This window comes from Eschrichtius robustus, chromosome 18 (genome assembly GCF_028021215.1).
Source record: "Eschrichtius robustus isolate mEscRob2 chromosome 18, mEscRob2.pri, whole genome shotgun sequence".
NCBI lineage: Eukaryota > Metazoa > Chordata > Mammalia > Artiodactyla > Eschrichtiidae > Eschrichtius > Eschrichtius robustus.
In genome coordinates this window covers 12,053,016-12,078,630 of record NC_090841.1, presented here as the reverse complement: position 1 = coordinate 12,078,630, position 25,615 = coordinate 12,053,016, and the positions used below count along the sequence as shown (strand labels likewise).

At 35.0% G+C, this 25,615-nt stretch overlaps 1 protein-coding gene across 3 annotated transcripts in view; it reads right to left on the bottom strand.

The window, feature by feature from the left end:
- The window catches only part of NBEA (neurobeachin), a 607,091-nt gene that overhangs the window by 232,215 nt on the left and 349,261 nt on the right, over positions 1-25,615 (bottom strand). For all 3 annotated transcript variants that reach the window (XM_068526405.1, XM_068526406.1, XM_068526407.1), the window contains exon 38: positions 9,139-9,263. In XM_068526405.1, coding sequence (XP_068382506.1) covers positions 9,139-9,263 — 125 coding nt within the window. The remainder of the gene's footprint in view (positions 1-9,138; positions 9,264-25,615) is intronic.

Genomic DNA, 25,615 nt, shown 5'->3' with positions numbered 1-25,615 from the left:
CATTTCATGCTTCCCCAACTCCAGTAAGCTGACAATATACTCTGATTATGTGAACTGCCTCAGAGTAACACAGAAAAGGTTATTAGAGCAAGAGGTGGAAAGGGAATGCACTTTTTATATTGACAGGCCTGCTAATAGAGTATACTGATTTTCAAAGACATGCAATGCATTTTTACAATTTGGTTCTGACAGCAAAAATGGAATTTCATTTATTCCTAATTCAAAATATTCATATATAAGCAATATTGCTTAGAGCAGACCAACAAAGGGGATATTCATAAATAGCATTTTTAAACAGTAAAAATGCAATTAAAAAAGGTACAAGAAAATATTATTGAATTTAAGTACAGCATTATATAAGTATGAAATGCTAACTTAATAATCTTCTTAATGGAGTGAATGTAGAAAACTGCATTCTATGCTTTTTAAAGGAAATTCGATAAGCCATATTTTAAAAATATACATGATGATAAATGTAGAATCTCTGTGGTAGGAGAATATTATGTGGTAGGATTTTGATTAGCCATTAAGTTAGGGTGATTTTAAAATATTTTAAATAGGATTTCATTACATTGAAAATCACATGGCACACTTTACTTGTGGAAAAAGTGCTAAAACATATAGAAAACTTGGGCTAGTTTGGAACCCTCTAAATATCATAAAGAGCAGAGATAATGCATTATTCATCTTCGTGACTGTTTGAGTACATAGCATAGTGTTTGGTCCCTATGTTAAAGTATGCTTAGAAAAAGACCAGCAGGAATAAATACATCAAAATGGTAAAGGCAGCTATCTTGATGGCTGTCTATGAGTGACTTTTTCCCCCTTCTTTAAATTTTTTTTGCGTTTTCTAGATTTTCCACAATGACTATGTTTCTTTTCAGGAAGGAAGGATGGGAGGGAAGGTGGAAGGAAGGAAGGAAGGATGGAAGGAAGGAAGGAGGGAAGGAAGGAAGGGAGGGAGGGAGGGAGGGAGGGGGAAACGAACAAAGGAAAGAAACCTTTCATTGTGAGTCAAGAGGGGTAGATGGCCGATGAGTAGCAGAATGGAAGGAAGAAAGTTTTGGCACTCTTGGAATGAAAGAAAAGATGAACTGGACAGCTTGAATGAGGGCTGAAAGGGTGGGGAGACGTCCCCTGGCAGTGGATGGCATTAACCTGGGGAATGATGCTTGGTGTTTCTTTTCTAAGCCTGCCACAAAATGCAGTGTGGAAAATTTACTTTAAAACTCTGAGAAATGGGGGGTAGGAGATGTTTTGGATAGATAAGCAACTGGTTCAGAGACATGGAAGGAAGATGTAATTAACAGGAATTTCTCTTTAATTATTAAAAAATGGGATAGCTAAGAGATAGGGCTGCTATAGGTTATCAAAAGCACTTTTAAAAACACTAAAGACGGGCTTCCCTGGTGGCGCAGTGGTTGAGAGTCTGCCTGCTAATGCAGGGGACACGGGTTCGAGCCCTGGTCTGGGAAGATCCCACATGCCGCGGAGCTGCTGGGCCCGTGAGCCACAACTGCTGAGCCTGCGCGTCTGGAGCCTGTGCTCCGCAACAAGAGAGGCCGCGACAGTGAGAGGCCCGCGCACCGCAATGAAGAGTGGCCCCCGCTCACCACAACTAGAGAAAGCCCTCGCACAGAAGCGGAGACCCAGCACAGCCAAAAATAAATAAATAAATAAAAAACAAAACAAAACAAAAAAAACACTAAAGACATTTTAAATTATGTTTTTATAAATGACATTGAATGCACAGTCTGTGAACAACTCTAAGTTCACCTGTACTGATAAATCTCTGTGGATGACAGGCTGTATGAGTGGGCCAAAATTTAGCAGGTAAACTTTTAGAGAGGGGAGGTTCAATAATGCTCATGCACTTGGGAAAATTCCAAATTTATCTACAGCAACACACTGTATAGGAAAATCACGGTATTTAGATTGAGATTTTGCTCTATCTACCATTTATTAGTTAGCACGCCACTTAATTTCTATAGTCTGTCATTTTCCCAAATAAAAATCCTTTAATAGCTTTGTCTATTGACAGATCCCTTCACAGTATAGTTCCAAGCAGCCTTTTCAGCTCATCTTTGTACACTATCTTGTGTTCCATCAAGCAGCACCATTTTCATTCCCTGGACACATCATGTTGTGTGGTCCCTTCCTCCATGTTACCACCACCTCACTTACTGTCTTGGGTAGATCTCCATTTATCCTTTCAAGTTTAGCTAAAATTTATTTCTTCAGTTAGCCAGCCCTCTTCACTGAGTTTGCATAGCATTTTTAATACACCTTGATGAAAATATCCATCATAGTGTATTTTAATTATTTATAAATGTAATTCTATGTACACTTTATAAAAATTAGTCTAAAAATATAAGCAAGATTATGAGCAGTTCCATGCCACTGAGCAATAGATCTATTAATATAATTTTGTCAGCTCCTTATCTTTAGTGGCTTTTGATGCTCTAATTGGAAATAAAGTACAGACATAAAAAACATATTTCAGAATTTGAAAATACTGTCCTTATAGACCTATTCCATAGACTATCATACTTCAATGCTGTTACTGAAAAGGATGAATGAATGTGGTTAAAATACTGTGTATGTACCTTGAAATGAATGAATTATCAATTAAATAAAAGACAGCAACTAAGTACATAAAATTGTATTAATGTGGATGCTTTAAATGGAATAGATAGAAATAGAAAGATATGATTCCTGTCCTCAAGTGGTTTTTCTTTTATCTCCGAATATAAAATACTTAAAATCAAAATACTTTCTGATAACTTTACAAGGTGACCTATTACCAAGTGCAAAATATTGAGGCCATTCAAAGAAGTAAGTTAGGGTCTTTTATGCCTCCATGTCTTGGAAATTTCTGTTATTAACTCTGCTCTTCCCTGCTCACCTGGTAAATTCCTAATCTTCTCTCAAGTCAGTTCATAAGTAATTATTTCTGTGAAGCGGACTCCAACCCGATAGGTCCAGCGTTAAGTCACCTTCCCTGTGTTCCTCTATGAAGTAACACCTCCCTCTACGAGAACTGCTTATTTCTTTCCACTAGACCAGGATTTTTCAACCTTGGTACTACTGATGTTTTGGGCTGGATTTTGGTCGTCATTCTGGGGAGCTGCCCAGTGAATGGCCAGGTATTTTAGCAGAATTCTTGGTCTCTACCCTTTAGGTGCCAGTAGCACACGCTGACTTTCACACCTGTTGAGACACACTGCACTAAACTATGTGCTGTGAGAAGGCAGAAACTGTTGCCTCAGCCTCTGCATTCAACATTTAGTGCATGCATGGCATGTAGAAGATATTCAATAAATGCTTTTAAATTAATGAAGCCACTTGATTCCTCTGAATCAGTTTAAAGCCTTCCATCTGAAGCTTCACATAAAAACAGGGGAGTTGTTAAAACCTTTGCTGATATGAAAATGCTGTTACACAAAAAGTTTAAAATGTGTTTTATAAGCATATTTTATAAGTCAGCATTTATATAATCCATTTAAATTATTTTAAGAGACTATAAAACCATAGGGTGAAGATAAGACTGTATTAAAATATGACACTGGCATCAAAAAGAGCTGAAAGATGACTCCATGTATGTCTTTCTCTCACTTGTAAAAAATTTACATCATTAACTTTTCAATAAATCATTTTAACAATAATCAGATCATCTATTTCATTCCAGATATGAAGATTTAATTAATAATACACCAACTAAAATGGACATATCAATGAACAATAAGAAGACGATTGCTAGAGACTACATGGTACAAACAACAGACCACTAGGTAAAAAAATCAAATCACCTTTTCCAACTATTATAAATGTAAACTCTTCAAAAAACTGAAGTCAGAAAAAATGAAGTCAGATAATTTGAAGCTCCTGTCTCAACAACTGTATATAGCTGCACTAGTATTTTTTATTCTCGGTGTTTTCTTATTTCTTGATGACTGCAAGTAGCACCTTACAGTAGCCATGCATACACCATCAAAACTAATTTAATTCCAGATTCATTACAGAGCTGCTTTTTATTCATCAAGGTCATATCTTGATGGTTTCACAAGCTTAGATAAATCGGGTGTTAAGCAGATACATCTCTGAGGAACCTAAGGATGTTCTCATTTGCAGTTCTCAGCATATCTTATTATTTATTGCCAAAGAAATGAATGATTAATTTTGTCATCTTTGCTCCATGTTTTTTTTCCTCCGGCTAAAGCAGCCTGCCCTCCTCTGCGACGCCTGATCAGACCTATTTAGGATGATGGCTTTGATCGCAGACATGGAGCTTGAGATCTTAGGCTTTGATGAAACATTGCTCCACTATAATTTCATGGAAAGGAAACAGAGTCCTACATGGTAATTGACAATCAACAAAGACAACCAAACTTATTAAGATTTTAACTATTCTTTGACGGCATAATCTTTCAGCACCAGAAATGGACCAAAATTTGTCTAGTTTAGGTTTTATTTAAACATACAAACAATATACAAAACCCTCCTTTTTCAATCATTTCCTTATGAGCTAATTTGCCCTGAAGAAGAAAGCCCTGCAGATCAGAAGATGAATTTATAGTTTAAAATATTTTCCTTATATTCTTCCATTGCTATGGTCTGTAAAATTCCTGGTAATCAATTAAATTTGCACTTGTATGAGATTTTACTATCAGAAAACACCCAATAAACACATTCAATACATATGAAATTAGAGCATTAAACACCAGCAAAAAAATTTACATGCCTCTAGGTTTTTATTAATCACATTCCAACACCAGAGGCTGAAAGTATATCAAATCACACCAAATCTTTTGCACATGACAACCTCATAAATTATTCAACTCATTAGTATTACTAAGAAGCATGAAAAACTCCATCAGTGTTAAGGATGTTTTCCAACTGAAAAAGGTCAACCAAAAGTTTTAATAATGAAATGGAAGTGAAAGCTTTTCAAAGTAAATATGAAATACAATAATTGTCCTTTTTGTCTCCTTGGAAATATATCCAATTCTGATTATTTGCTCATTTAAAAGAAAGTATTGTTAATATATTTGTTTTGTGGCTCCAAATAAATTGCCTAAATAGAATGTCATGAAATTTAAATTACAGCTAAATGTTTCTGCCCATCACATGAAAGTTTAACTATAATTTAAGCTAAACTGTTTGAATTAAAGGAAAAGTCAAGTGATTCAAAACATTTTTGTTAAAACATGAAGTTTGCAAATTCAGTTTCACTTCTATTACAATATATTAATATAGGCTCACATTCTTGAAACATAGTGTACTACAGGAACAGAGAGACATGACCAGTGATCAAATCTCAGGGATTGCTTTGATGGCCATGTAAATATTCCCTATTTAAGTAATTTTAGGTTATTCCCTCAGCTTGTACAACTTGGTTAAAATTCTGAAAACTTTGATCACTGATTCAAATACTTCTAGCCATACTGAAAGTTCCTTTCATAAAATATTCCTCTGTTCCTAAAACAATTTTGTTGCCACAATGTAGATGAATAGAAAAACAATTTTGACCATAGATTACTGCAGAGTTTCGGTGCATTTAATGTTTAACTTTCAAGATAGAATTTGAAATACTTTAATTATTTAATAAAGAGGAAGGAATAAATTGAATTTCAATTTGTCCTAGAAACTCTCTCAAAATTAGTAGGTTTGTGCTATAAATATACCCTTTATCTATGCCTACACAAACCAAAACATTAAATCTTTCGGATGTTAGTCTATACACTGCCAGACTTTAAGGTACTTAAAACACATTTAAATGTTTAATGGCAGGCAGAGTGACCAGATGATGGGCTGAGTTCTGTTAGTTTTACATGAATGTTCTGGCAATATGTGCATATAAAAGCCTTTCTCTAAAATATACAAAATATGTTTTCAATTAAGTCTTTCAACATCTATTTTCATTGGATAAAGTGCTTTGTAATAATTACTGACATTTACTTCCTATTCTTTGGAAGAAATACTTTAAACATAGGTTAGAAGGCACATTAAGAGTTTGGAAGAAGATACAATATTATGTTTTTCTCTTGGCAGTTTGTAATTCCTCCTTCTACTTCTATGTACAGATCACTCCAGGGAGTACTTTCCACTCACCTCTTCACACCCTCCATATTTTACTCCCTACTCTCTACCCACTTCTAGAAGTTCACAAATGTGAAGTCAAAGAGGTGTGCTCTAGAATTGTCTTTGGAGGTAGAATTGTTTCTGTTCTCTTTTGTCTTCCACTACCCGACCTTAACCCCGAGAATGACCACGAAGTAAATCTGGCACGGGTACCATGTAGATGTCCTGAGTATTTTATGGCATACGTGTGGTCTTTGTTCTAGATATGTATAAAATAAAAACATACCCTACTTTCCTTTTATCGAAGAACCCAACTCAGGAGGGATAACAGGTTCAGAATACTGCTGATGATCCACTATTTCAAATTCATAAACCACTACATATTTTAAAATACGTTCACACTACACACAGAGGATGTTTACTATCACCTACATCTTTCATCTGTTTCAAACTCAGAATATTATTTTTTAATTTAGGTTCATTAACAGTGGTTACTATGTTACTAAAACATGACATGACAGTCAGTCTTAAAATAAAGTCAATGTAAAAAATTTTTTAATTTGTTTCTTATAAGCTTTGACACTGGTTTAATAATAAAGACATTTTACAAATTGAACATACAAAATAAGGCATCCATTTTTATAGAGAACCAAAAGAAATATTTTTCTAACAGACCCTTTCTAAAAGCAACCTGTAGAACACTGAATGCAGTATAAAATGAATCCTATATAATTCAGGTATTGGCAACACAGTGTCACTAATAATATCACTCTAGCCTAACCCCTGTTACAAGCTGTCTTTAGATGTTTCTAATTTCAAATGAGATGAATTCAAGATGAATTGATGAAAAAGCCTAAATGGTTGGGAACACGAAATGAAGTTTAAAAATTTTAAGTTCATATTATAAAGCATGCCACTTTAAGTAGATATTTCTAAGAATCTCTTCTGTAGAACATAAAGATAATAACTCATTTTAAGTTGGTGCTAAATCCTTAGGTGCTAGAATCCTTAGGTGATTTTTTTTGAGTTGATTAAAGAAATCCCCTACAGTACAAGTCAACTATAATTTTTTTTAAAGCATATCCTATCCTCTCCTGTAGTTACTTTTACTGTATAAAGTTACTTTTTTTTTTTTTATAATTTTTTTTTTTTTAATTTTTACTTATTTATGGTTGTGTTGGGTCTTCGCTTCCGTGCGAGGGCTCTCTCCAGCCGCGGCAAGCGGGGGCCACTCCTCATCGCGGTGCGCGGGCCTCTCACCGTCGCGGCCTCTCCCGCCGCGGAGCACAGGCTCCAGACGCGCAGGCCCAGCAATTACGGCCCACGGGCCCAGCCGCTCCGCGGCACGCGGGATCCTCCCAGACCAGGGCACGAACCCGCGCCCCCTGCATTGGCAGGCAGACTCCCAACCACCGCGCCACCAGGGAAGCCCCTAAAATTACTTTTTAACTTTATCTTAGGTATGTTTCATATGAAATCCTCACATATTTATTTGTGTTTCCAGTCTTAGTAATACCAATTCACAGACTAGTTACATAATAAATTTTAAAAGTTGTGCACATTTTCTTTCTATTGGGATTAAATATTTTCCCTGTTCAATCCATCAAGAACATGAATGGCAATCTGTGTTATATATTACGGTAAATTTTAAAACATATGGCTCACTTATTACTCTCAAATAAATAAAAATTAAAATAATAAAAACCCAAGTGATTGTGAGAACAAAAGTAGTCAATAACAAAAATATATGGACAGTGTTCAATAACGTTATTTTCTGAGTGTATATGGTTTATAAAATTATATGATCAATCAAACTTAAACTTTTTAGAGCATTTAAAAATAGGTGAACTGGGCTTCCCTGGTGGTGCAGTAGTTAAGAATCTGCCTGCCAATGCAGGGCACACGGGTTCGAGCCCTGGTCCGGGAATATCCCACATGCCGCAGAGCAACTAAGCCCGTGCGCCACAACTACTGAGCCTGTGCTCTAGAGCCTGCGAGCCACAACTCCTGAAGCCCGGACGCCTAGAGCCCGTGCTCTGCAGCAAGAGAAGCCACCGCAATGAGAAGCCCACCGCAATGAGAAGAGTAGCCCCCGCTCACCGCAACTAGAGGAAGCCTGCGCGCAGCAACAAAGACCCAACACAGCCAAAAATAAATAAATTAAATAAATTAATTAAAAAAAAAATAGGTGAACAGAGAGAATAGCCCTATGCATACTTCTTGGTGGACAGCAATCTAAAGTAGCAGCATTTTTATTTAATTACAAAAAATATTTAGATATTTACTATTTATTGTACATTTTATAAAGGACAACTTAGGGTGCAGTTCTACTGTAGTGTGATAGTGGATGATATCTTTAATGTTGGATGGTCTTTTTCAAACTTTATTTGCAATCCATTGGAGGGCTGGGAACCTAATGGGCATACTGAGGCATGATTTATTTATTAAACTGAAAATAACAGAATAGAATAGGGTTAAAATAGAGAATGCCATATAATGAGATTATCAATAAGACATTTGTTTCAGTTAAATACACAAGTATGTGCATGTGTATATGTATATACATAACAGTACACATATTTGTCTATATATTTCATGTATATATTTATATTCACACAGTATACATATGTATATATACAGACATACACATACAAATTATACATAAAAACATATAAATCTGAATACACACTTACAGTAGTACATTTTTTTTTCCACTTTGGGTGAAAAAGTTTGAAAGATCAAAGTTTGAAAGACGCTGAAAAGGACAATGATTTTACTCTTGTTTTAGGCTCTATGAGAAGGATGCTGGGTAATAACCAACTATGTAGAGTCTTCTAATCTATTACAAAGAAGCTGAAGAGTCTAACATACATCAAGTGGGAGAAATATTGGGTTGATTAAGTATAACTTAAACGATGCTGAAGGATAAAGTAGAACATAACATTTTTGGCTTATAACATGGAGAATTTTAAATGTTAGCGAAAAAAAAGAATTATCAACCACAAAGAGTCACCTCACATCCAGGAGTATTTTTGTGTAAGAGGCGCTGGTACTCACCATACTCAATTGCAGCTTTGAGCAATGCTTCAGCATGAGTGGAGCCAAATGCGTTACGGACAAACCGTCTCCTTCGACGAAGATCATCTTCCCAGTAATCCAAACGCCAGAAATCGTGCAATTGGCTAAGAATGGGAAGATAAAAAACAATAATAACTATTAATAATGATGTACAACTGGAAATACATTTTTTCAAGTTATATAAATTCACAGACTGCTTACACAATAAATTTTAAAAGCTTTGCACATTTTCTTTTTATAAGGATGAAATATTTTCTCTATTCAATTCATCAAGAACATGAATGGCATTACATATTATAAACTATGGTAAATTTAACTCTTTTAAATTAATAACTAATACAATGAAATCTTTATTTCTTTGGTCTCATTGGAAAATTAAGATAACTTTTGAGATATTTATGTTTTACAACTGTGTTTATATACATACGTTTCCTCTACAAATGAACAAAACTTAAAATAGTAACATTCTCATATTTTAGGCATTATAACATTCAGCTCTGCTTTCTTTACAATGTTCTTCCTTCTACTGAAAACATTAATCACTGGGAGTTTAGTAACAAATGCAGCATCAAATTACAACTATTAATGGCACCGTTTGCATTCTTTTACACTGTTTTTAACAAGGCTTGTAAATCACAGGATAGACCTCACTACAAATATTTCGCAATTTAATGACCATGGTTTCTTAGTACACTGAATTAAGAACTATAAAATATTGCCCACTTGGATTTGGTGGAAGAATGATTAAAATAATGTGCTGAAATATTCATTGAAGTAATTCCCTACTGCCCACAGCAACATGAGAAAAGTGCAATTTTAACCATTATTAATAATACTGAATTAGAGCTGTAAAAAAACGCCAGTATGTGGTAATTGTCTTGGTAAATTATTATTCTAACGCTAACAGAGTCCTTGGATGATTTTACAGCTTTCAGTTAATATAAACCATTAACAGCCATGGCCATCATTGGTAACACTGTCTAAACTATGTTACACTTTAAACAATATTAAAAATCTACGAGATATTTCAGAAACTACTGAAATATGTTCGTTGTATACCAATGGGACATTTCATGGTATCATTTTTGTTTTCAATTTAATTTTAATAAACATTAGTGATAAATGCTACTGCTTGAGAAGTCTGTTTTTCTCTGTATAGTATCTGGAATAATCTGCAATAATATACTCAAAAGATAATATTCTAATTTTCTTGAGCAGCACTATTCATAAAAACATATAAAATGCTTTCATAGAAGATTTGATTTCAGTTTTTATTTTGATATTTTACTGTAGAAGAACACTGTGTTTGATTAAGATGGAAACTATATATTTTGCTCATCATTATCTCTCTAGCACAACGTCTGGCACATACTGTGATTCTAATAAATATTCAATGAATTAATTAAAACAATTTTTTTTACTTTGAAAATCTACAGAGAAGTATAGTCATTGAGAATAATTTACTTCTGAAAAAATTTTAGATTTTATGGCTATTTAATTTTGTTTTCTATAACTTAATTGTAAAAGAACATATCAATATAAGGGATATACAAAAAGAACATTAAAATTATAATCATTTAAAGTATAATTTAAGATACTTGTTTTTCTAAACATTATAATTATAATTTTATTTCTCTGTCAAAATAATGATTACCTGGTGATTAATTATTATGAGTAGCGCACCTGTCATTAATTTAAAATAGGATAATTTCTATCCCTACAAATACAGGTTAATCCTAGTAGTTTAAAGAAGAAAATGCTAAAATCTTGCTATAATGATTTTCCTTAAAAGTATGTTAAAATTAAGTAACTGAATTCACTAGGAGAGACCTGAGATCTAATGTTTTCTCAAATTTCTGACCACAGACATACTTTCTTCTATTCCTCCCATTAAGAACAACTAAAAAAAAACTTATACGCTACATATAAAATAAACATAACAAAGCTCTGAAATGTGGGGGGCAGAAGGCAGATGGGCTAAGGGCCACAGGGCCCAAGGAACAACAAAGTGGTGAGTCCCTGGGTTATCTTTTTGTCTCATATACCCTAGATTTGGAGGCAAAGAAGCTAGCAACCCAGATAGGCCAACGGGTACAGACAAAAAAAAAAAGCCCCAAGAAAAGCATGTTTCTCTAGCCAAAAGACCAGGAAAAGGGCATCCTAGGAAGACAGGAAACTTTTAGACAATTATTTGCTCCAGCCAAACACCACAGAAAAACTATGCCTCGCATTCCCCCCACACACACGAGCAAAGGATGAGTGGGGAGCCTAGATCTGAAGCCTCATGATGCTGTAATGAGGCGCCCTAACATCCAAACTGGGGTGGTATCAGAGAAGGTCATATAGGGAGCCAGGACTTTCATCTCTGCTGGCTGATGACAAGGTATCCCACCCTCAAGGAGTCACTGGAGACCATATGGAGAGCCTGGATTCCCACACCCTGTGGTCAGTAATGAGGCATCCTTCTCTCTTCCCACTGGGGTGGGTTGGGAGGAGACACAGTAGAGAGTCAGGACTTTTACTACTAACCAACAGCAATAAGGCCACCCCCATCAGTGGATACCACGTGCGGAGCTGGAACTCCCACCCCTGCCAAGCCATCATGAGGAGACACCCACTCCCTGGATGTCAGCGGAAGGGAAGTGGGGAACCTAGATTTCTATCTCCACCAGGCAGTGAAGAGGCAGTGCGCCCCACTTGTCCTGGTGGAGTAATGTCAGAGAAAAGTCAACTAAAATAGAAGATTTAAATGAGATAAAAATATCTCAGAAAATTAAAAAAAAAAAAAAATCCAGGTTTCGATCTCAAAATTACTTGCCATACCAGGAACCATGACAGCATATTTCACATTCAAAGCTATGGTGGCCAGAGGAAGTGTAAAAGTTTTGTTATGTGCTAAAAGAACTGTCAACCCAGAATCCTATAACGAGTGAAAATATCCTTTAGGAATAAAGGAGAAATGAAAATATTTTCAGATGATGAAAAAGATTTGTCAGCCTCAGAGCTAGTCTAAAAAAATGGTTAATAGCAATCATGTAAACATAAGGGAAGCAATAAAAGAGGGAACATTGGAACATCAGGAAGGAAGAAAGGACATAAGCAAAGTATAAGTAAATATAATAGGATTTCCTTTTCCTCTTGAGTTTTGTTAATTATGTTTTGCTGTTGAAGCAAAAATTATAACACTGTCTGATGTGGTTCTAATTGTGGGTAGAGGTAATAGTCAAGACAAATATAAATGAGGGAGGGTAAAGGAATTAAAGGAGGTAAAGTTTCTATACTTCACTTGGGCTGGTAAAATGACACCACCAGTAGACTGTGATGAGCTACGTAGATATGATGTAATAATTAGAGCAACCACTGAAAAAGCTATACAAAGACATGTGCAAAAAATCACTATAGCTAATTAACTAACAGAGAAATTTGATACATTTACAACTGTATCGAAAAGAATACCTAGGAGTAAAGAGGCGAAAGCCCTGTACAATGAAAACTAAGACACTGAAGAAAGAAATTGAAGAAGACATAAAAAAGTGGAAATATAGTCCTTGCTCATGGATTGAAAGAATTGATATTGTTAAAATGTACATGCTACCCAAAGCAATCTACAGATTCAATACAATCTCCATCAAAATTCCAATGGCATTTTTCACAGATATAGAACGAAGAATCCTAAACTTTGTATGGAACCACAAAAGGCCCAAAGAGACAAAGCAATTTTGGGAGAGAAGAGCAAAGCTGTGGCATCACGCTCCCTGATTTCAAACTATATTACACGGCTATAGTTATCAAGACAGTATGATATTGACATAAAAACAGACACACAACTTAATGAAACAGACTAGAGAGCCCAGAAATAAACCCACATATTTATGATATTTACGGCAAAGGAGCCAAGAATATACAATGGGGAAAGGAGAGTCTCTTCAAAAAATGGTGTTGGGGAAACTGAACAGTCACATGCAAAAGAATAAAACTAGATCAGTCTTACACCGTACATGGAAACTCAACTAAAAATGGGTCAAAGACTTTAAAACATAAGACCTGAAACCACAAAACTCTTAAAAGGAAACACAGGCAGTAAGCTCCTTGACATTTGTCTTGGCAATGATTTTTTTGGATTTGACACCAAAAGCAAAGGCAACAAAAATAAAATAAACAAGTGGGATTATATAAAACTAAAAAGCTTCTGCAGAGAAAAAAATCAGTAAAATGAAAAGACAACCTACCAAATGAGAAAAAAATATTAGCAAATAATATATCTGATAAACAATATAATATCCAAAATGTATAAAGAACTCATAAAACTCAAAAACAACAACAAAAACACCAAACAACCTGATGAAAAAGTGGGCAGAGGATCTGAATAGACCACAACAATGAAAAATTTTCATCTGTAGTTTCTAAAATCTAAAATCCATTATCCTCTCTCTTTTTTTTTTTTTTTTGTTTTTGTTTTGAGGGAAGCAAGGATTGGGAAAATTTAGATATTTGTTCTCTGATTTGTTCTTCTAGTATTTCCCCCATTTTCTTTGTGGAAATTAACCTAATATTACTGAGAGTTCAGTCTTTGATAATATTTGGGGTTTTCAATGTTTGAACAGACATAAACTCTTAAAAAAAAAAACTTTGCTTCTTTCAAACCATGCTTGTTTTTCTATTTATAGTTTAAAGATAGTGGAACTGAGTATAGATAAAATAATGATAGGTACTGAGAGTTGTGCTTTCAACTCTCAATAACATTAAACAGTATCATTCATTAAAATGGATAGTCACTTATTTCCTTCTCTCCTTCCTTCAATGTTTCCATTCAAAAAGATATTTACTGAGTACTTATCCTGTGTTAGGCAATGCTCTTGGGGCTGAAGATATAACAGCATAATATGTATAGTAAGATATATTCCTTTCCTTTTATTCTCACTCACACGTTCTTCACTCTGCTTTCCCACTGAAATTTAATATATATTATTGACCCTTTAACTAAATCGCTCCTCTACCACTCCACCTATTTAATATTTCAACATAATAAGATACACTTTGCCATATTCTTTTGTAATATGTGAGGCATTCCAGGAGAAAAGATAAAAATAGAGACTACTCTAATAAGTTTTAACTCTAGATGTGATTGTTATTAATAATTTGTAAGCACAATCAAAAATTTTTACTCTGTGATATGCCTATTTCGGTCAGTATATTTTGAGTACTCTAAGAGGTTCTTTTAATACCTTAAGTTAGGTTGACAGCACTTCTCTTCTTGAAGGAGGGCTAACTTAGATTTCCTGCACTTGGAGAGCATCCAGGTGGACACATACAGAAGCCACTGTGCCACCATCCCCATGGTGGTGCAGGTAGTCATGCTGCACTGAAATTCTGCTTGGATTTGCAAGTTTTTAGCAGTGATAATCTCATATGTGATACCTCTAATGATGTTACCTGGGAGGATGAATGTGATATCATATGTATTATTTCCCACTATTTATTTATTTTGGTCCTTACAGCTATGTTTTTGCCTTTCATGACTGAATTACAGAAACACTGAGTATCATATATATGTTTTGTTCAGGAGTGTGATTTTACAAGTACAGTACATAATTGCTAGAAAAGAGGAGGTAAAGAGCCAGTAACTAATGAAGGGAAGATTCCCAGTTAGGCTGTATTATGATAATTAATGTTACTATTGATGTAATGGTGTTCATTAATTAGAATTTGGTGTTATTTTAGCATAAATAGGGTTCAGGAAATCATAATTTTCCTCCATGAAATTTTTGATAGTTATATTTTAGACTTACGAGAATGCACTTAATTTTCTTAAAAGGGATCCCTCCTCCCCTCCCAGGAATCAATCACCTTCATAAGCTGGAGGGAAAACTGAATTTACCTGGTAAAGCATAACTGAACTGTTAATTGGTTACTTGATATTTGATAACAAAAACTATCCAGCGGAATAGAGAAAAGAGTGAAAGGAACAAAGGAATATCTTGCTAAACATACACACAAAATTCAGTAAGAACTCGAATCCCTGCTTGGCTAAAGAACTGGTGGTGATCACTGAGGTCAAGACTTCTGTGCATGACTTCTAATCCTACCAAGAACGACCAAAAACACAAATGCTAAATGAGAGACTAGTCGTTAAAAATTGTTATCCTCTCCTCCTCTGGACACTGTAGATTACACTCCTCCATCTGTTTTGAAATAAGGCATGCCCATGTGACTTTCCTCAGCTAATAAAATGTGAAAGGTGAGTCACTTCCAGACAAAAGTTTTAAGAGCCAATGAAAATTTGCCATGTTCCCTTCCCTCCACTGTAGGAATGAAGAAAATAAGCACTGATGTGGAGTCTCCATCATTTTGCATCTCTGAGTGACTTCGAGGAGCAGAGCTTCCCTGTGGTTCCACGCGGAACATGTAGTATGAGTGAGAAATAAACTTTTCTTGTGTTGAACTTCTGAGATTTGAAGGTCCCATGTCACTGTAGTAAATCTAACCCCAGAATTGAGTAAGTTCCTAGAATAATAATACTTACAGAAGGACCAATATTTACTGAGAGATTATTGTATTCCAGGTACTTTTCTAAGCATTGCACATGTATTAAGTCGTTTACTCTTCATAAATTCCCTTTAAGGTAAGTGAACTCATTTTACAAATTAAGAAATGGAGACACAGGAAGGCTAAGTGATGTGCCCAAGATTAAGCAACCAGTAGGTGGCAGAAGAAGTATCTGTCCTCAGGCTGGCTGACTTTCTAGCTCACGCCACACTGCATCTAACTGTAAAGAGAGCAACCAAGGAAACAAAATATCTTGAGGATATTACACTTAAAGCACCAGCACAGCTGTTTCCCGCTTCTTTATAACCAGAACTAATTATTCTGAATGAAAAATGATACTTGTGAAGTAGGTAGAATGCTCTGTGTATATTGCATATGTTCATTCCTTTAGTCAACAAATATTTATTGAACACCTAAGAGCCAGGGATAGGCTAAGTACTAGACATCCATAGATGAATAAACTGACTTGATTCGTGCTTTTGTGCAGCTTTCAGTCTATTTCATAATTTAAATAAATAAACTTATAGTTAATTTTTTGTAAGTGTTAAGAAGGAAACAGATGAGATACTCTCTTTAATAAAAATGGGGAACCAACTTACTGCATAAGTGAATGTACAAGTAAACACGTGTGAGTATGCTAATGAAACATGATTACAAAGTATGTTGGCAAAACAAACTGTATTTATTGGCACTCTTAGTTCTTCATAAGAAAAATCATCAGCCTTTTATTAACACGTCTTGTGGGCTATTTAGTCAATTCCTAGTAACATATATTACCTCAATGCTGTAAGTGTGTGTGTGTGTGTGTGTGTGTGTGTGTGTGTATGTACACGCACTCTCATCTAAACGATATATCTACACATATACATTTGACATATGTCTTAAGCCATTAATACTGTTCTGACTCTCTTATGTATTACTAAGCACTTCTTCCAGTCTCCTTTCTCTGACACACTTACATCCTCTCTGACCTAAGGTCGTGTATTATATCTGATAATTTAATTACAAATTGATTGTGAAGCTCCTGAGAAATGCATTCTTCCTGTCTTTGAAAAGTGTACTCTCACATCCTGACACTGTAAAGTCATAGTTCACAAAGCCAAATCCTAGTCTTCAGTCCAGTCTTTCCAAGTCAGGCTAGTTTGTTCTCTCTCCCTGTATTACTGAACCTGGAAGGAAAGATAGGATTCCAAACACACCACTGGGGACGCGTTACAGCTGTCTGTCTATATCATTTGTTCCCATGCATATCAGTGGGGAGTAGTTACTGTGAATGATGATTCTTGAGAAACTTTATGAAATATTTTGGATTCACAGAGAGGGAGATAGTGATTGATGAACGTATGTGAATTAAACTAGGTTTCCAATGAACTATAATGATGCTTTAGATGAAAAAATAGTGAATATTATTAAAGTGTGTGTTAGATTGCACAAGCCATACTTAATAGTGAGAAGAGTTTTGTTAGCAGCCAAATCAAACATCTTAAAGGCATGAAAAAGAAAGTGGGTAGGAAAGTAAACTTTTTGTCTAAAATTTTGTTTCCATTACAGGTTTCTTATTTTGACCCAAGTTGTGATCTAACTTTCTGCTAATGTTTCTGTTCTCTCTGGATGGTCCCATGTGTAGCTTATGCTACCTTCTCCCTTCCTTTCCCCTTGTATTGTTTACTGCAGCAGCAATCCATTGCACTTCTTTGCATCACATTTGCTCCTAATTTCCTTTTTTATCAAAAAAAGGAAAAGGTAATATCATTTGGTTAAAGTATAATAGTATAACCTTAGTCACAGTGCATGAAGAGTAAAGCCTCGCAGAATAAAATATACTACACAGGAAGATTCTTAGTTTACTTAAGGTGACCTTTGAAAAGCCATGTTGATGTTGTCCAGTAATTTTAAAGAGAGCTATATTTATACTGTAAGTTTGAAGGCAGACAAATGCCTATTTGATAAAGGGCAGAGCAAATCATTCAAGAAAAAAATCATTGCGTCCTTAAAATAATCATATCTGAGGGCTTATATTTCTTTTTTATTTATTGTTGCAGAATGAAAACTCTCCTAATAGAGTACTGGATGTTTTGTTTGATTCTTTAATTTTCTTTTTCTTTTCTTCTCTTTTCTTACAGAAAGCAGTTTTCTGGGGACCAAAAATATTTAGGTGACTCCTTTTGCTTTTTGGGTGCACCACCACTCCCTATGAGCCTGGTTTTCTGGTATTGTAAGGAATACAGTGGTTTTATAGTATTTAAGGGATAGTTTTCCATGTGAAAATGATAGATGAGAAAAATAATCCCCTAAGCATCTGGTCAGGTTCTATACGCTACTGGCAAGACACCAGAGCAGCTATTGTGTGTTGTGCAGGAAACTGGGCTCAATTCTTACAAAATACTTATTTACCATGTTTGTAAATTCTGAATCTCCGCTAAAGGAGGAGGAACAAATTTAGGAGTTGAGTATCCAGACAGAGCAGTAGAGTTGGTTCTTGAACTTTCCTTAATCTAGAGCTGAAGAGGAAGAGCCTCCCAACAAGAATTCCACTAACTCCTTTCTTGTAACAGTTACATTTACTAATGAGGTTGCCTGGTGGGATAAGAAAAGGTTTGGTTCCAAAAAAATGGAAAGATTTTAATGATAAAACAGTTTACCAGACATCTTCATTTTTATAACTTTCACTTCTTAAACTCTTTTACTTTATTAACATTTGAAAAAAAGTAGTGGCTCCAACATCATGAACAATTAAATAAGGAGGCAGGGCTGGAAAGTAGAGAAGAGAAATAGTTTCCAAGAAGAAAAAAAAAAAAGAACTTTATTCAATGAGCTCTCTATGACCCACCAGATTAGCAAATGTTGAATTGCATTTTCACTCTTTGTCTTTGCATCTTTAACCAACTACTCTTCTGGCTCAGGCTTTATTTATTTATTTACTTTTGGGCAGCAACATACAAAGCTTTTTCGTGAATAGCTACACTCTTTTTTAAACTTTTTCCTTTCCAGTAGAGCTAGTCTCAATTTAAGCAGTCTTAGGGCAGCAATAATTACTTTTATCTTAATTAGGAAAATTGTAAAATTCCTTGTGAAACACTTAATTCTATACAGCAATTCTATCCCACTTGACGAAAGTAGATATTCTTTCATCCTAATAATTACTGCTGTGGTGAATAGGCTTAATTATTTTTAGAAATTATAATTAAAAATTCTTCCCCATAAGACTTCAGAAATTGATCACTATAAGAAATCACAGGAAAGGATTTGCTTAACTTTGAGGAATATCCTTATGCTACAGAGTACAATTTTCAATTATCTTTAAAATTACATCTATTACTGCAAAGTAAATGTTTTTTAAATAGCATAAAATATTTCATATAAAATGTATCTTATTAGTTATATAACATTTATTGATACATGCCTGCCTGGTATTATTTAAAATTAAGTTTATGATTTTCACTGTTGCCTTCTCTAAGCCTCAGTTACTTCATTTACAAAATGGGGATAAATAAAACCTACTTTATAGAATTGTTGTAAGGAATGTATTTAGAGTGTTCAGCCCAATGCATGGTACACAGAAGTCAGCAGCAGCAGCAGGAGGCAGCATAGTTAGAAAAAGGTTCAAATCCCAGCCCTGACATTCACTATGTAAATGACAACCTGTCTGAGTATTAGTTTTTTTATCCACACAGGAGTAGTAGTTCTCATTAATGCTCTTCGTTCAGTGCTTGCTACAAGTCCACCAATAAATGGTAGTTATATCAGCTGTTATACAAATTTAAGTGTATACAGTTTTGTATTTCTATCAAACTAAAACAAGAAGTTTTCCAGAAATTCAGATATATTTTTGAAAGGTCTAACATTTTTTAATGCAACATTTAACTGCAGTGACAGATACGCAGGAGTAAATCTTTTAGCCTGCTCTGCAGGGTCTGTGGAGTGCCCCTCTTTCCAGTGTCATCACCCTTATTGCATTATTTAGAACCTCTAATCCTCTCAGATTGTCCCCCAAACTTGTGCTGTTCATTCCTAGTTATGTGCTGTTCCTCTCATTAAAATGTTTATGCTTATCCAATTAGCAATTAATTGTGTATTACTCTGCGATGTTTCTATGTTTGTTCTGTATCACATGCCAGTCTTCCCTCTAAAACATCCTTGCTTATAAATTTGGCAATTAAACATTTGTTTATATTCTGGTAGATCTCAACTGTTCATTTAAATCATGCATTTACACTTTGACTCTCTTACTAGATTATAAACTAGTGATCAGGGTATTTGTCTTACACAGCTTTGCAACTCCACAGTACTTAGAACAGTTTGCAAACAGGTATGCAATAATATTTGTTAATTTAATTGCTCTCTCATGGTGTTTTCATGTAATAAAATTAGATTTAACTTTTAAAACAAAACTATGACAGAGACAAGTCTTGAAAGGCAGAGCAAGGCTACTAATTACTAAACATGCTAATGAATTTTAACAAAACCATATATGGCCTTTTCAGCTTTTACACTAATACACACTAAGTGGGGTGGAAGTAGTTATCAAACTACTGACAATGGAACTAAAAGTATCACTTTCTTAGTAGCTTATCATGCCTTTGTAGAAGGAATGATTTGCCAGTATCATATTTAACCCAAATAGGAAAATACAACAGCAAATTAGGAACATGGAGACAATTTCATGAGCCTTTGTGAAGTTTGCTTTAGGCTACACGATCATTTCAGTGATCAAATGCAAGCTGGTCCATCTGTATTTGATTCTTTCTGTTATTTGTGAGGCATGCCAAAGAAAAATGTTTCTGTCCAAAACAAGTTATCTAACACATTTATTTTAAATTAATTGAAAAAGTATGCTTACTTGTTTCACAATTAACTTTCTATTTACAAAAGCTCTTAACTCTGTTGACACTCAATTTTGTCCATTCAGAAAACAACCAAATCCTACACCCCCTCTACTTTTTTTTCCCAATAAATATCAGTCAAAAATATAAAACCGTTTTTCAAAGTAAATTTCCTTCCCTGATTTATATTTGTTACACTAACAGACAAGAAAGGAGAACACCCACTACTTGAGCATGAATACAGCAAACCTTTCATGATATATTTACCCCTAATTCTCATTAATGTACATAAATATTTTAAAAACCTGTACTCACAATAGAGGAATAATTCTGTCATTATTTTAAAACTGGTATTTAAAAATAACATTTAATTTTGAATTCATTTTTAGTGTTCAGGTATAAAGTGTTTTTCCAAAGGGTAGCATAACACATGTGCTTATATAATTTAAGTATATTTAAATATTCACCTCAATATTCATGCCTCATTTATTAGAATTACATTTAAATTAAGTTTTCTATTAAAATGTAATATTTAAAATTTTTTCTTATTCACTTTTTGAGAGGCTTTAAACTATTTTCCCAATTTAGATAAGTTTCTTGCATAAACTTTTATTTTGACTCAACTTTCAAAATTTAAATAGTTCATGTAAATTTGATACTAATTAGGACATACCAATAAAAGATTTGTTCTGCAGGTATACACATCCTTTTATTACAGATGGACAGTTGTTACTCAGTATTTAATCAATTTCATATTTCCTCTTTTACATAAAGACAGCTTATATGCTTAAAACAATGACATAAAGACATGACTAGAAAACTCAGCACACAGCTCAAAATTCACCAATCCATGTATATTGATTTGACCTTCAATGGAAGTTTTTTTGAATCTAAATATAAATAATGAGGATAAAGTGATATACAGTTTAGCTGATAATAAATGACCTCTGTCTTCCCCAAAACCATATTCTTTCTAAAGCAATAGATAGATATGATTGATTAATGAACTATTTAAAGATGGCAATAACCCTTTGCAAAATACCAAAAAACTTTTCTCTTACAATTGCCTCAAGACAGAGGTAAAGACTATTAAAAAATGTTTTAGAATACTGTCCCATATAGAAAAACTCAATTAACAAAGCCCCTAAACAGGGCTCTAGTGAAGAGTTTCCTATGCAAGTGGAAATCTGCATTAAACAAAACTGTTTAATTTTCTTTAATTCAACATCCCAACTCAACATCCCAAACTCATTTGACCATGTAATACTTTACTCAAGTAACACTTATTGACAGCCCTTGGATCATACTTCGGAATATGTTGTCAGGGATGTGGTGATTTTTTCATTTAAAACTATTAGGTAGGACTTCCCTGGTGGCACAGTGGTTAAGAATCTGCCTGCCAACACAGGGGACATGGGTTCAATCCCTGGTCCGGGAAGATCCCACATGCTGCGGAGCAACTAAGCCCGTGTGCCACAACTACTGAGCCTGCACTCTAGAGCCCACGAGCCACAACTACTGAGCCCACGTGCCACAACTACTGAAGCCTGCGTGCCTAGAGCCTGTGCTCTGCAACAAGAGAAGCCACCACAATGAGAAGCCCGTGCACCGCATTGAAGAGTAGCCCCCACTCGCTGCAACTAGAGAAAGCCTGCGTGCAGCAATGAAGAGCCAACGCAGCCAAAAAAAAAAGGATAAAGAAGTTAAAAAAAAACCTAAAACCATTAGGTACTATAAGCCAGGGGCTGATCAGTATGTTAGCTCACTCATGCAACCTCCCACTTGCTCATGAGGGCAGAGACCTCTTCTGTCTTGATCACTGCTGTATCCCAGTCCTTAGAAATAACCTCTATTATAGGACCTGTTTTCAGTGACTACTATCCTCTAGTACCTGTGTTAGGAGTTAGGCCAATAAAGATTAGTAAGGAGTATTTTCTACTTGAGAAGATGAGGACAAGATACAAACAATTACAATATAATGTGGTGAGTGGTGTTTGAATAAAGTGTTTTGAGGGCAAACAAGAAAGACTTATGAATTCGCCTGGAGAGGCCAGGGAGAGATGATGCTAGAAATAAGCCTTTAAAGAATAAAGAAGGATGTACCAGGTGAAGGAGGAAAGAAGAGGTATGGACCTTGTGCTACAGCCACACTGAAAAACTACAACCCTAAAGTTTCTAACTCTAATAACATTGATTTTATAGTGATTTTCTCCTTTTATTCTAACATTGGAGTGCTCCATAAATAAATGAATGGATAAATGAATTTTGTTTCAGTGAGATTTGTGATTATATCAAGCATTCCATAGTTTGAATCCCATCCAAACATTCCCAGGGAACCTTCCAGTCTACAAATTCCAGACTAGAAATGGTAAAATACAGAAGAAGAAAGGTTATTGTGCACTGAGGCAGTAGGAGGAGGAAGGGTTGAGCCAGACTACAGACAGCATCCAGGCCTGTGTGAAGTTTTTTGATCATCTTTGATATTCTGAACTCTAAAGTTATTTTCCCTCTTTGTCTTTCTCAAGGTTTTGTTACGATGTTTTAAAAATTTTATCATTTCTCGTGCTCTGAAAAAATCAGGGCATGCTAGATGTCTCTGTTTTCTTTTTTGTGACTCTCTTTGAGCTAATGTTTTCTGAGGAACAAATATGAATTAGGCACCATATTATATTCTATAAACATATCATTTAATCCTTATAACAGTTGTATGAGATGTATATTAACCCCAAATTTCACAGATAAGGAGAGGAGGGTCAAGAACTCATACACCAAGCCCAACCAGCAGGTTCAATATTCAATAAACACATACTTATTTAATGGCTATACTAGAACAGGCACTATTTCTAGGCGCTAGGGATACAGTAATGATCAAGACCGAAAAGATCTCCGCCCTCATGGAATTTACATTTTCATGGAGGAAACAGACAATAAGTATGTAAAAAAAAGTTTCAAAAAGGATAATAAGAAGAGTTATGATGAAAATAAAGCTTAGTTATGGGATATAGAGTGACTGTATTACATACACTGTATTTAGGGAAAGCCTCTATGAGACGGTAACATATGAGCAGATATCTCAGTGACGAGAAGAATCCTGTCACCCAAAGACAAAAGGTAAAGGCATTCTAGACAGTAGAGAGAGCTAGCTGAGAAGGCATTACACTGGATATGAGCTTGGTATGTCTGAGTACAGAAAGGATGTTAGTGTGGCTTAAGCTTAGAAAATAAGAGGATCAAATGTGTTCTGAAATTAGAAAGGTGCAGGATCATTTAGGATTTTGAAGGAGTCTTTGGAAGAGTTTAAGAAAGGAGTAGTAATAAGATCTGATTTATCCTTTATCTCACTTTGGCTGCTGTGTGAGGAAAAAATCAGTACAGGGTTAGTGTGGAAGCTGAAAGGTAGGTTAGGTAGGAGGGTGCTGGAGAAGTTGAGATGGAAACAGTTGTGGTAGATAGCACTGGAGCTGGAGAGAAGACATCAGATTTTGGATATATTTTATAGACAGAGCCAATAGGAACAGCTGACATAATACAGAGGCAGAGGAAAGGGATATTGGAAGAGTGGTAAGGAAAAGAGAGGAATGAAAAATCACTCCTAGTTGGAGGCATAAGCTCCTAATAAACTGAATCTTCCACAGATAACAACCATAAAATCTGAGCAAACTAGAAACAACAACAACCTGAGAGCTGTGCAGAGTAAACAAAATCAGTGTGATTCTGCAGGGGTGTTAAAATTGAAGGAAGTGATCAATACAGGGTGAGTTCTTCATTTTTGAGGGTTTGTCTCCAAGGCAGCTACAATCATAGCAATGATGCAGGTGACTGAAACTGATAGAAAGCCTGCTTCTGGACATAGGAACAAAGGGAAGGAGCTCGAGGTAGATACGAATGCTGGAGAGTGAGGTGGGAACCATGAAAAAGAGAGTGCCTGAGAAGGGGAATGCCAAATTCTATGTTTAAATCCTTTTCAAGTCTCTTGCTGGACTGTGAACTATGCATGAGTAAGACAGACAAAAGTAGTCTGAACTAAGATCTGAGCCACAACCCACTGTAGATATGACAGACTTTACACAGTTTGAGTCTAACCTAGTTAACTGCCTGCTAAAAGAATAACATCAATACCCCTTAGAGGAATATAACAGAATCCAGTTTCCACCACATAACATTTACAATTTCTGGGATACAACAGAAAGCTACAAAAAGCTGGAAAACTATGACCCATTTTCAAGAAAACAGATAATCAATGGATGTCAACCAAAAAATGATTCAAGTGTTGAAATTATTAGACACGGGCTTCAAAGTAACTATTATAATGAAGTACAGGAAAACACAATCATAATGAATGAAAAATAGGAAATCTCAGCAAATGGAAAATTTTGAAAGAGAAGCAAATCAAAATTTTTAAATGCAAAAGTAAAATGTCGGAAATAATAATTCATTGGATAGGTTTAATAGCTGAAGGGAAATACAGAGAAAGTCAGTTAAACTCAAGATTTATCAGTAGAAATTATCCAGCCTGAAGGAGAAAGATTAAAATGATTGAAAACACTAACAGAGACTTAGGTATTTGTAGTAAAATATCAGAAGGTCTATTGTACATGCAACTGGAGTCCCCAAAACAGAAGAGAGTGCAGCAGAAAACTATTTAAATAAAAAATGGCACCAAATTTCCCACATTTGGATGGATATAAATTGACAGATTTAAGAATTTGAGTGATTCCCTAGAGGATAAAGGTAAAGAAAACCACACCTAGGGAACATCATAGTCATGCCGTTGAAAACCAAAGATAAAGACAAAATTTTGAAAGCAGCCAGAGAAAAATACACATTACATATAGGAAGGAAAAAAACGGAGCGCAGAAAACAGTAAAAAAAAGTCTTTAAAGTTCTGAAAGAAAAATAATATACTATCAACCCAGAATTCCACATCTAGTGAAAATATCCTTCTAGAAGACAAAATAATCACCTTTGCCGCAAAAGAAAAAGTATGAGAGTTCACTGACAATAGATCTGCACTATCAGATATGATAAAGGAAATTCTCAGTCTGAAGGAAAATGCCAGATGGAAACTTGAATCTTCTGAAATGACC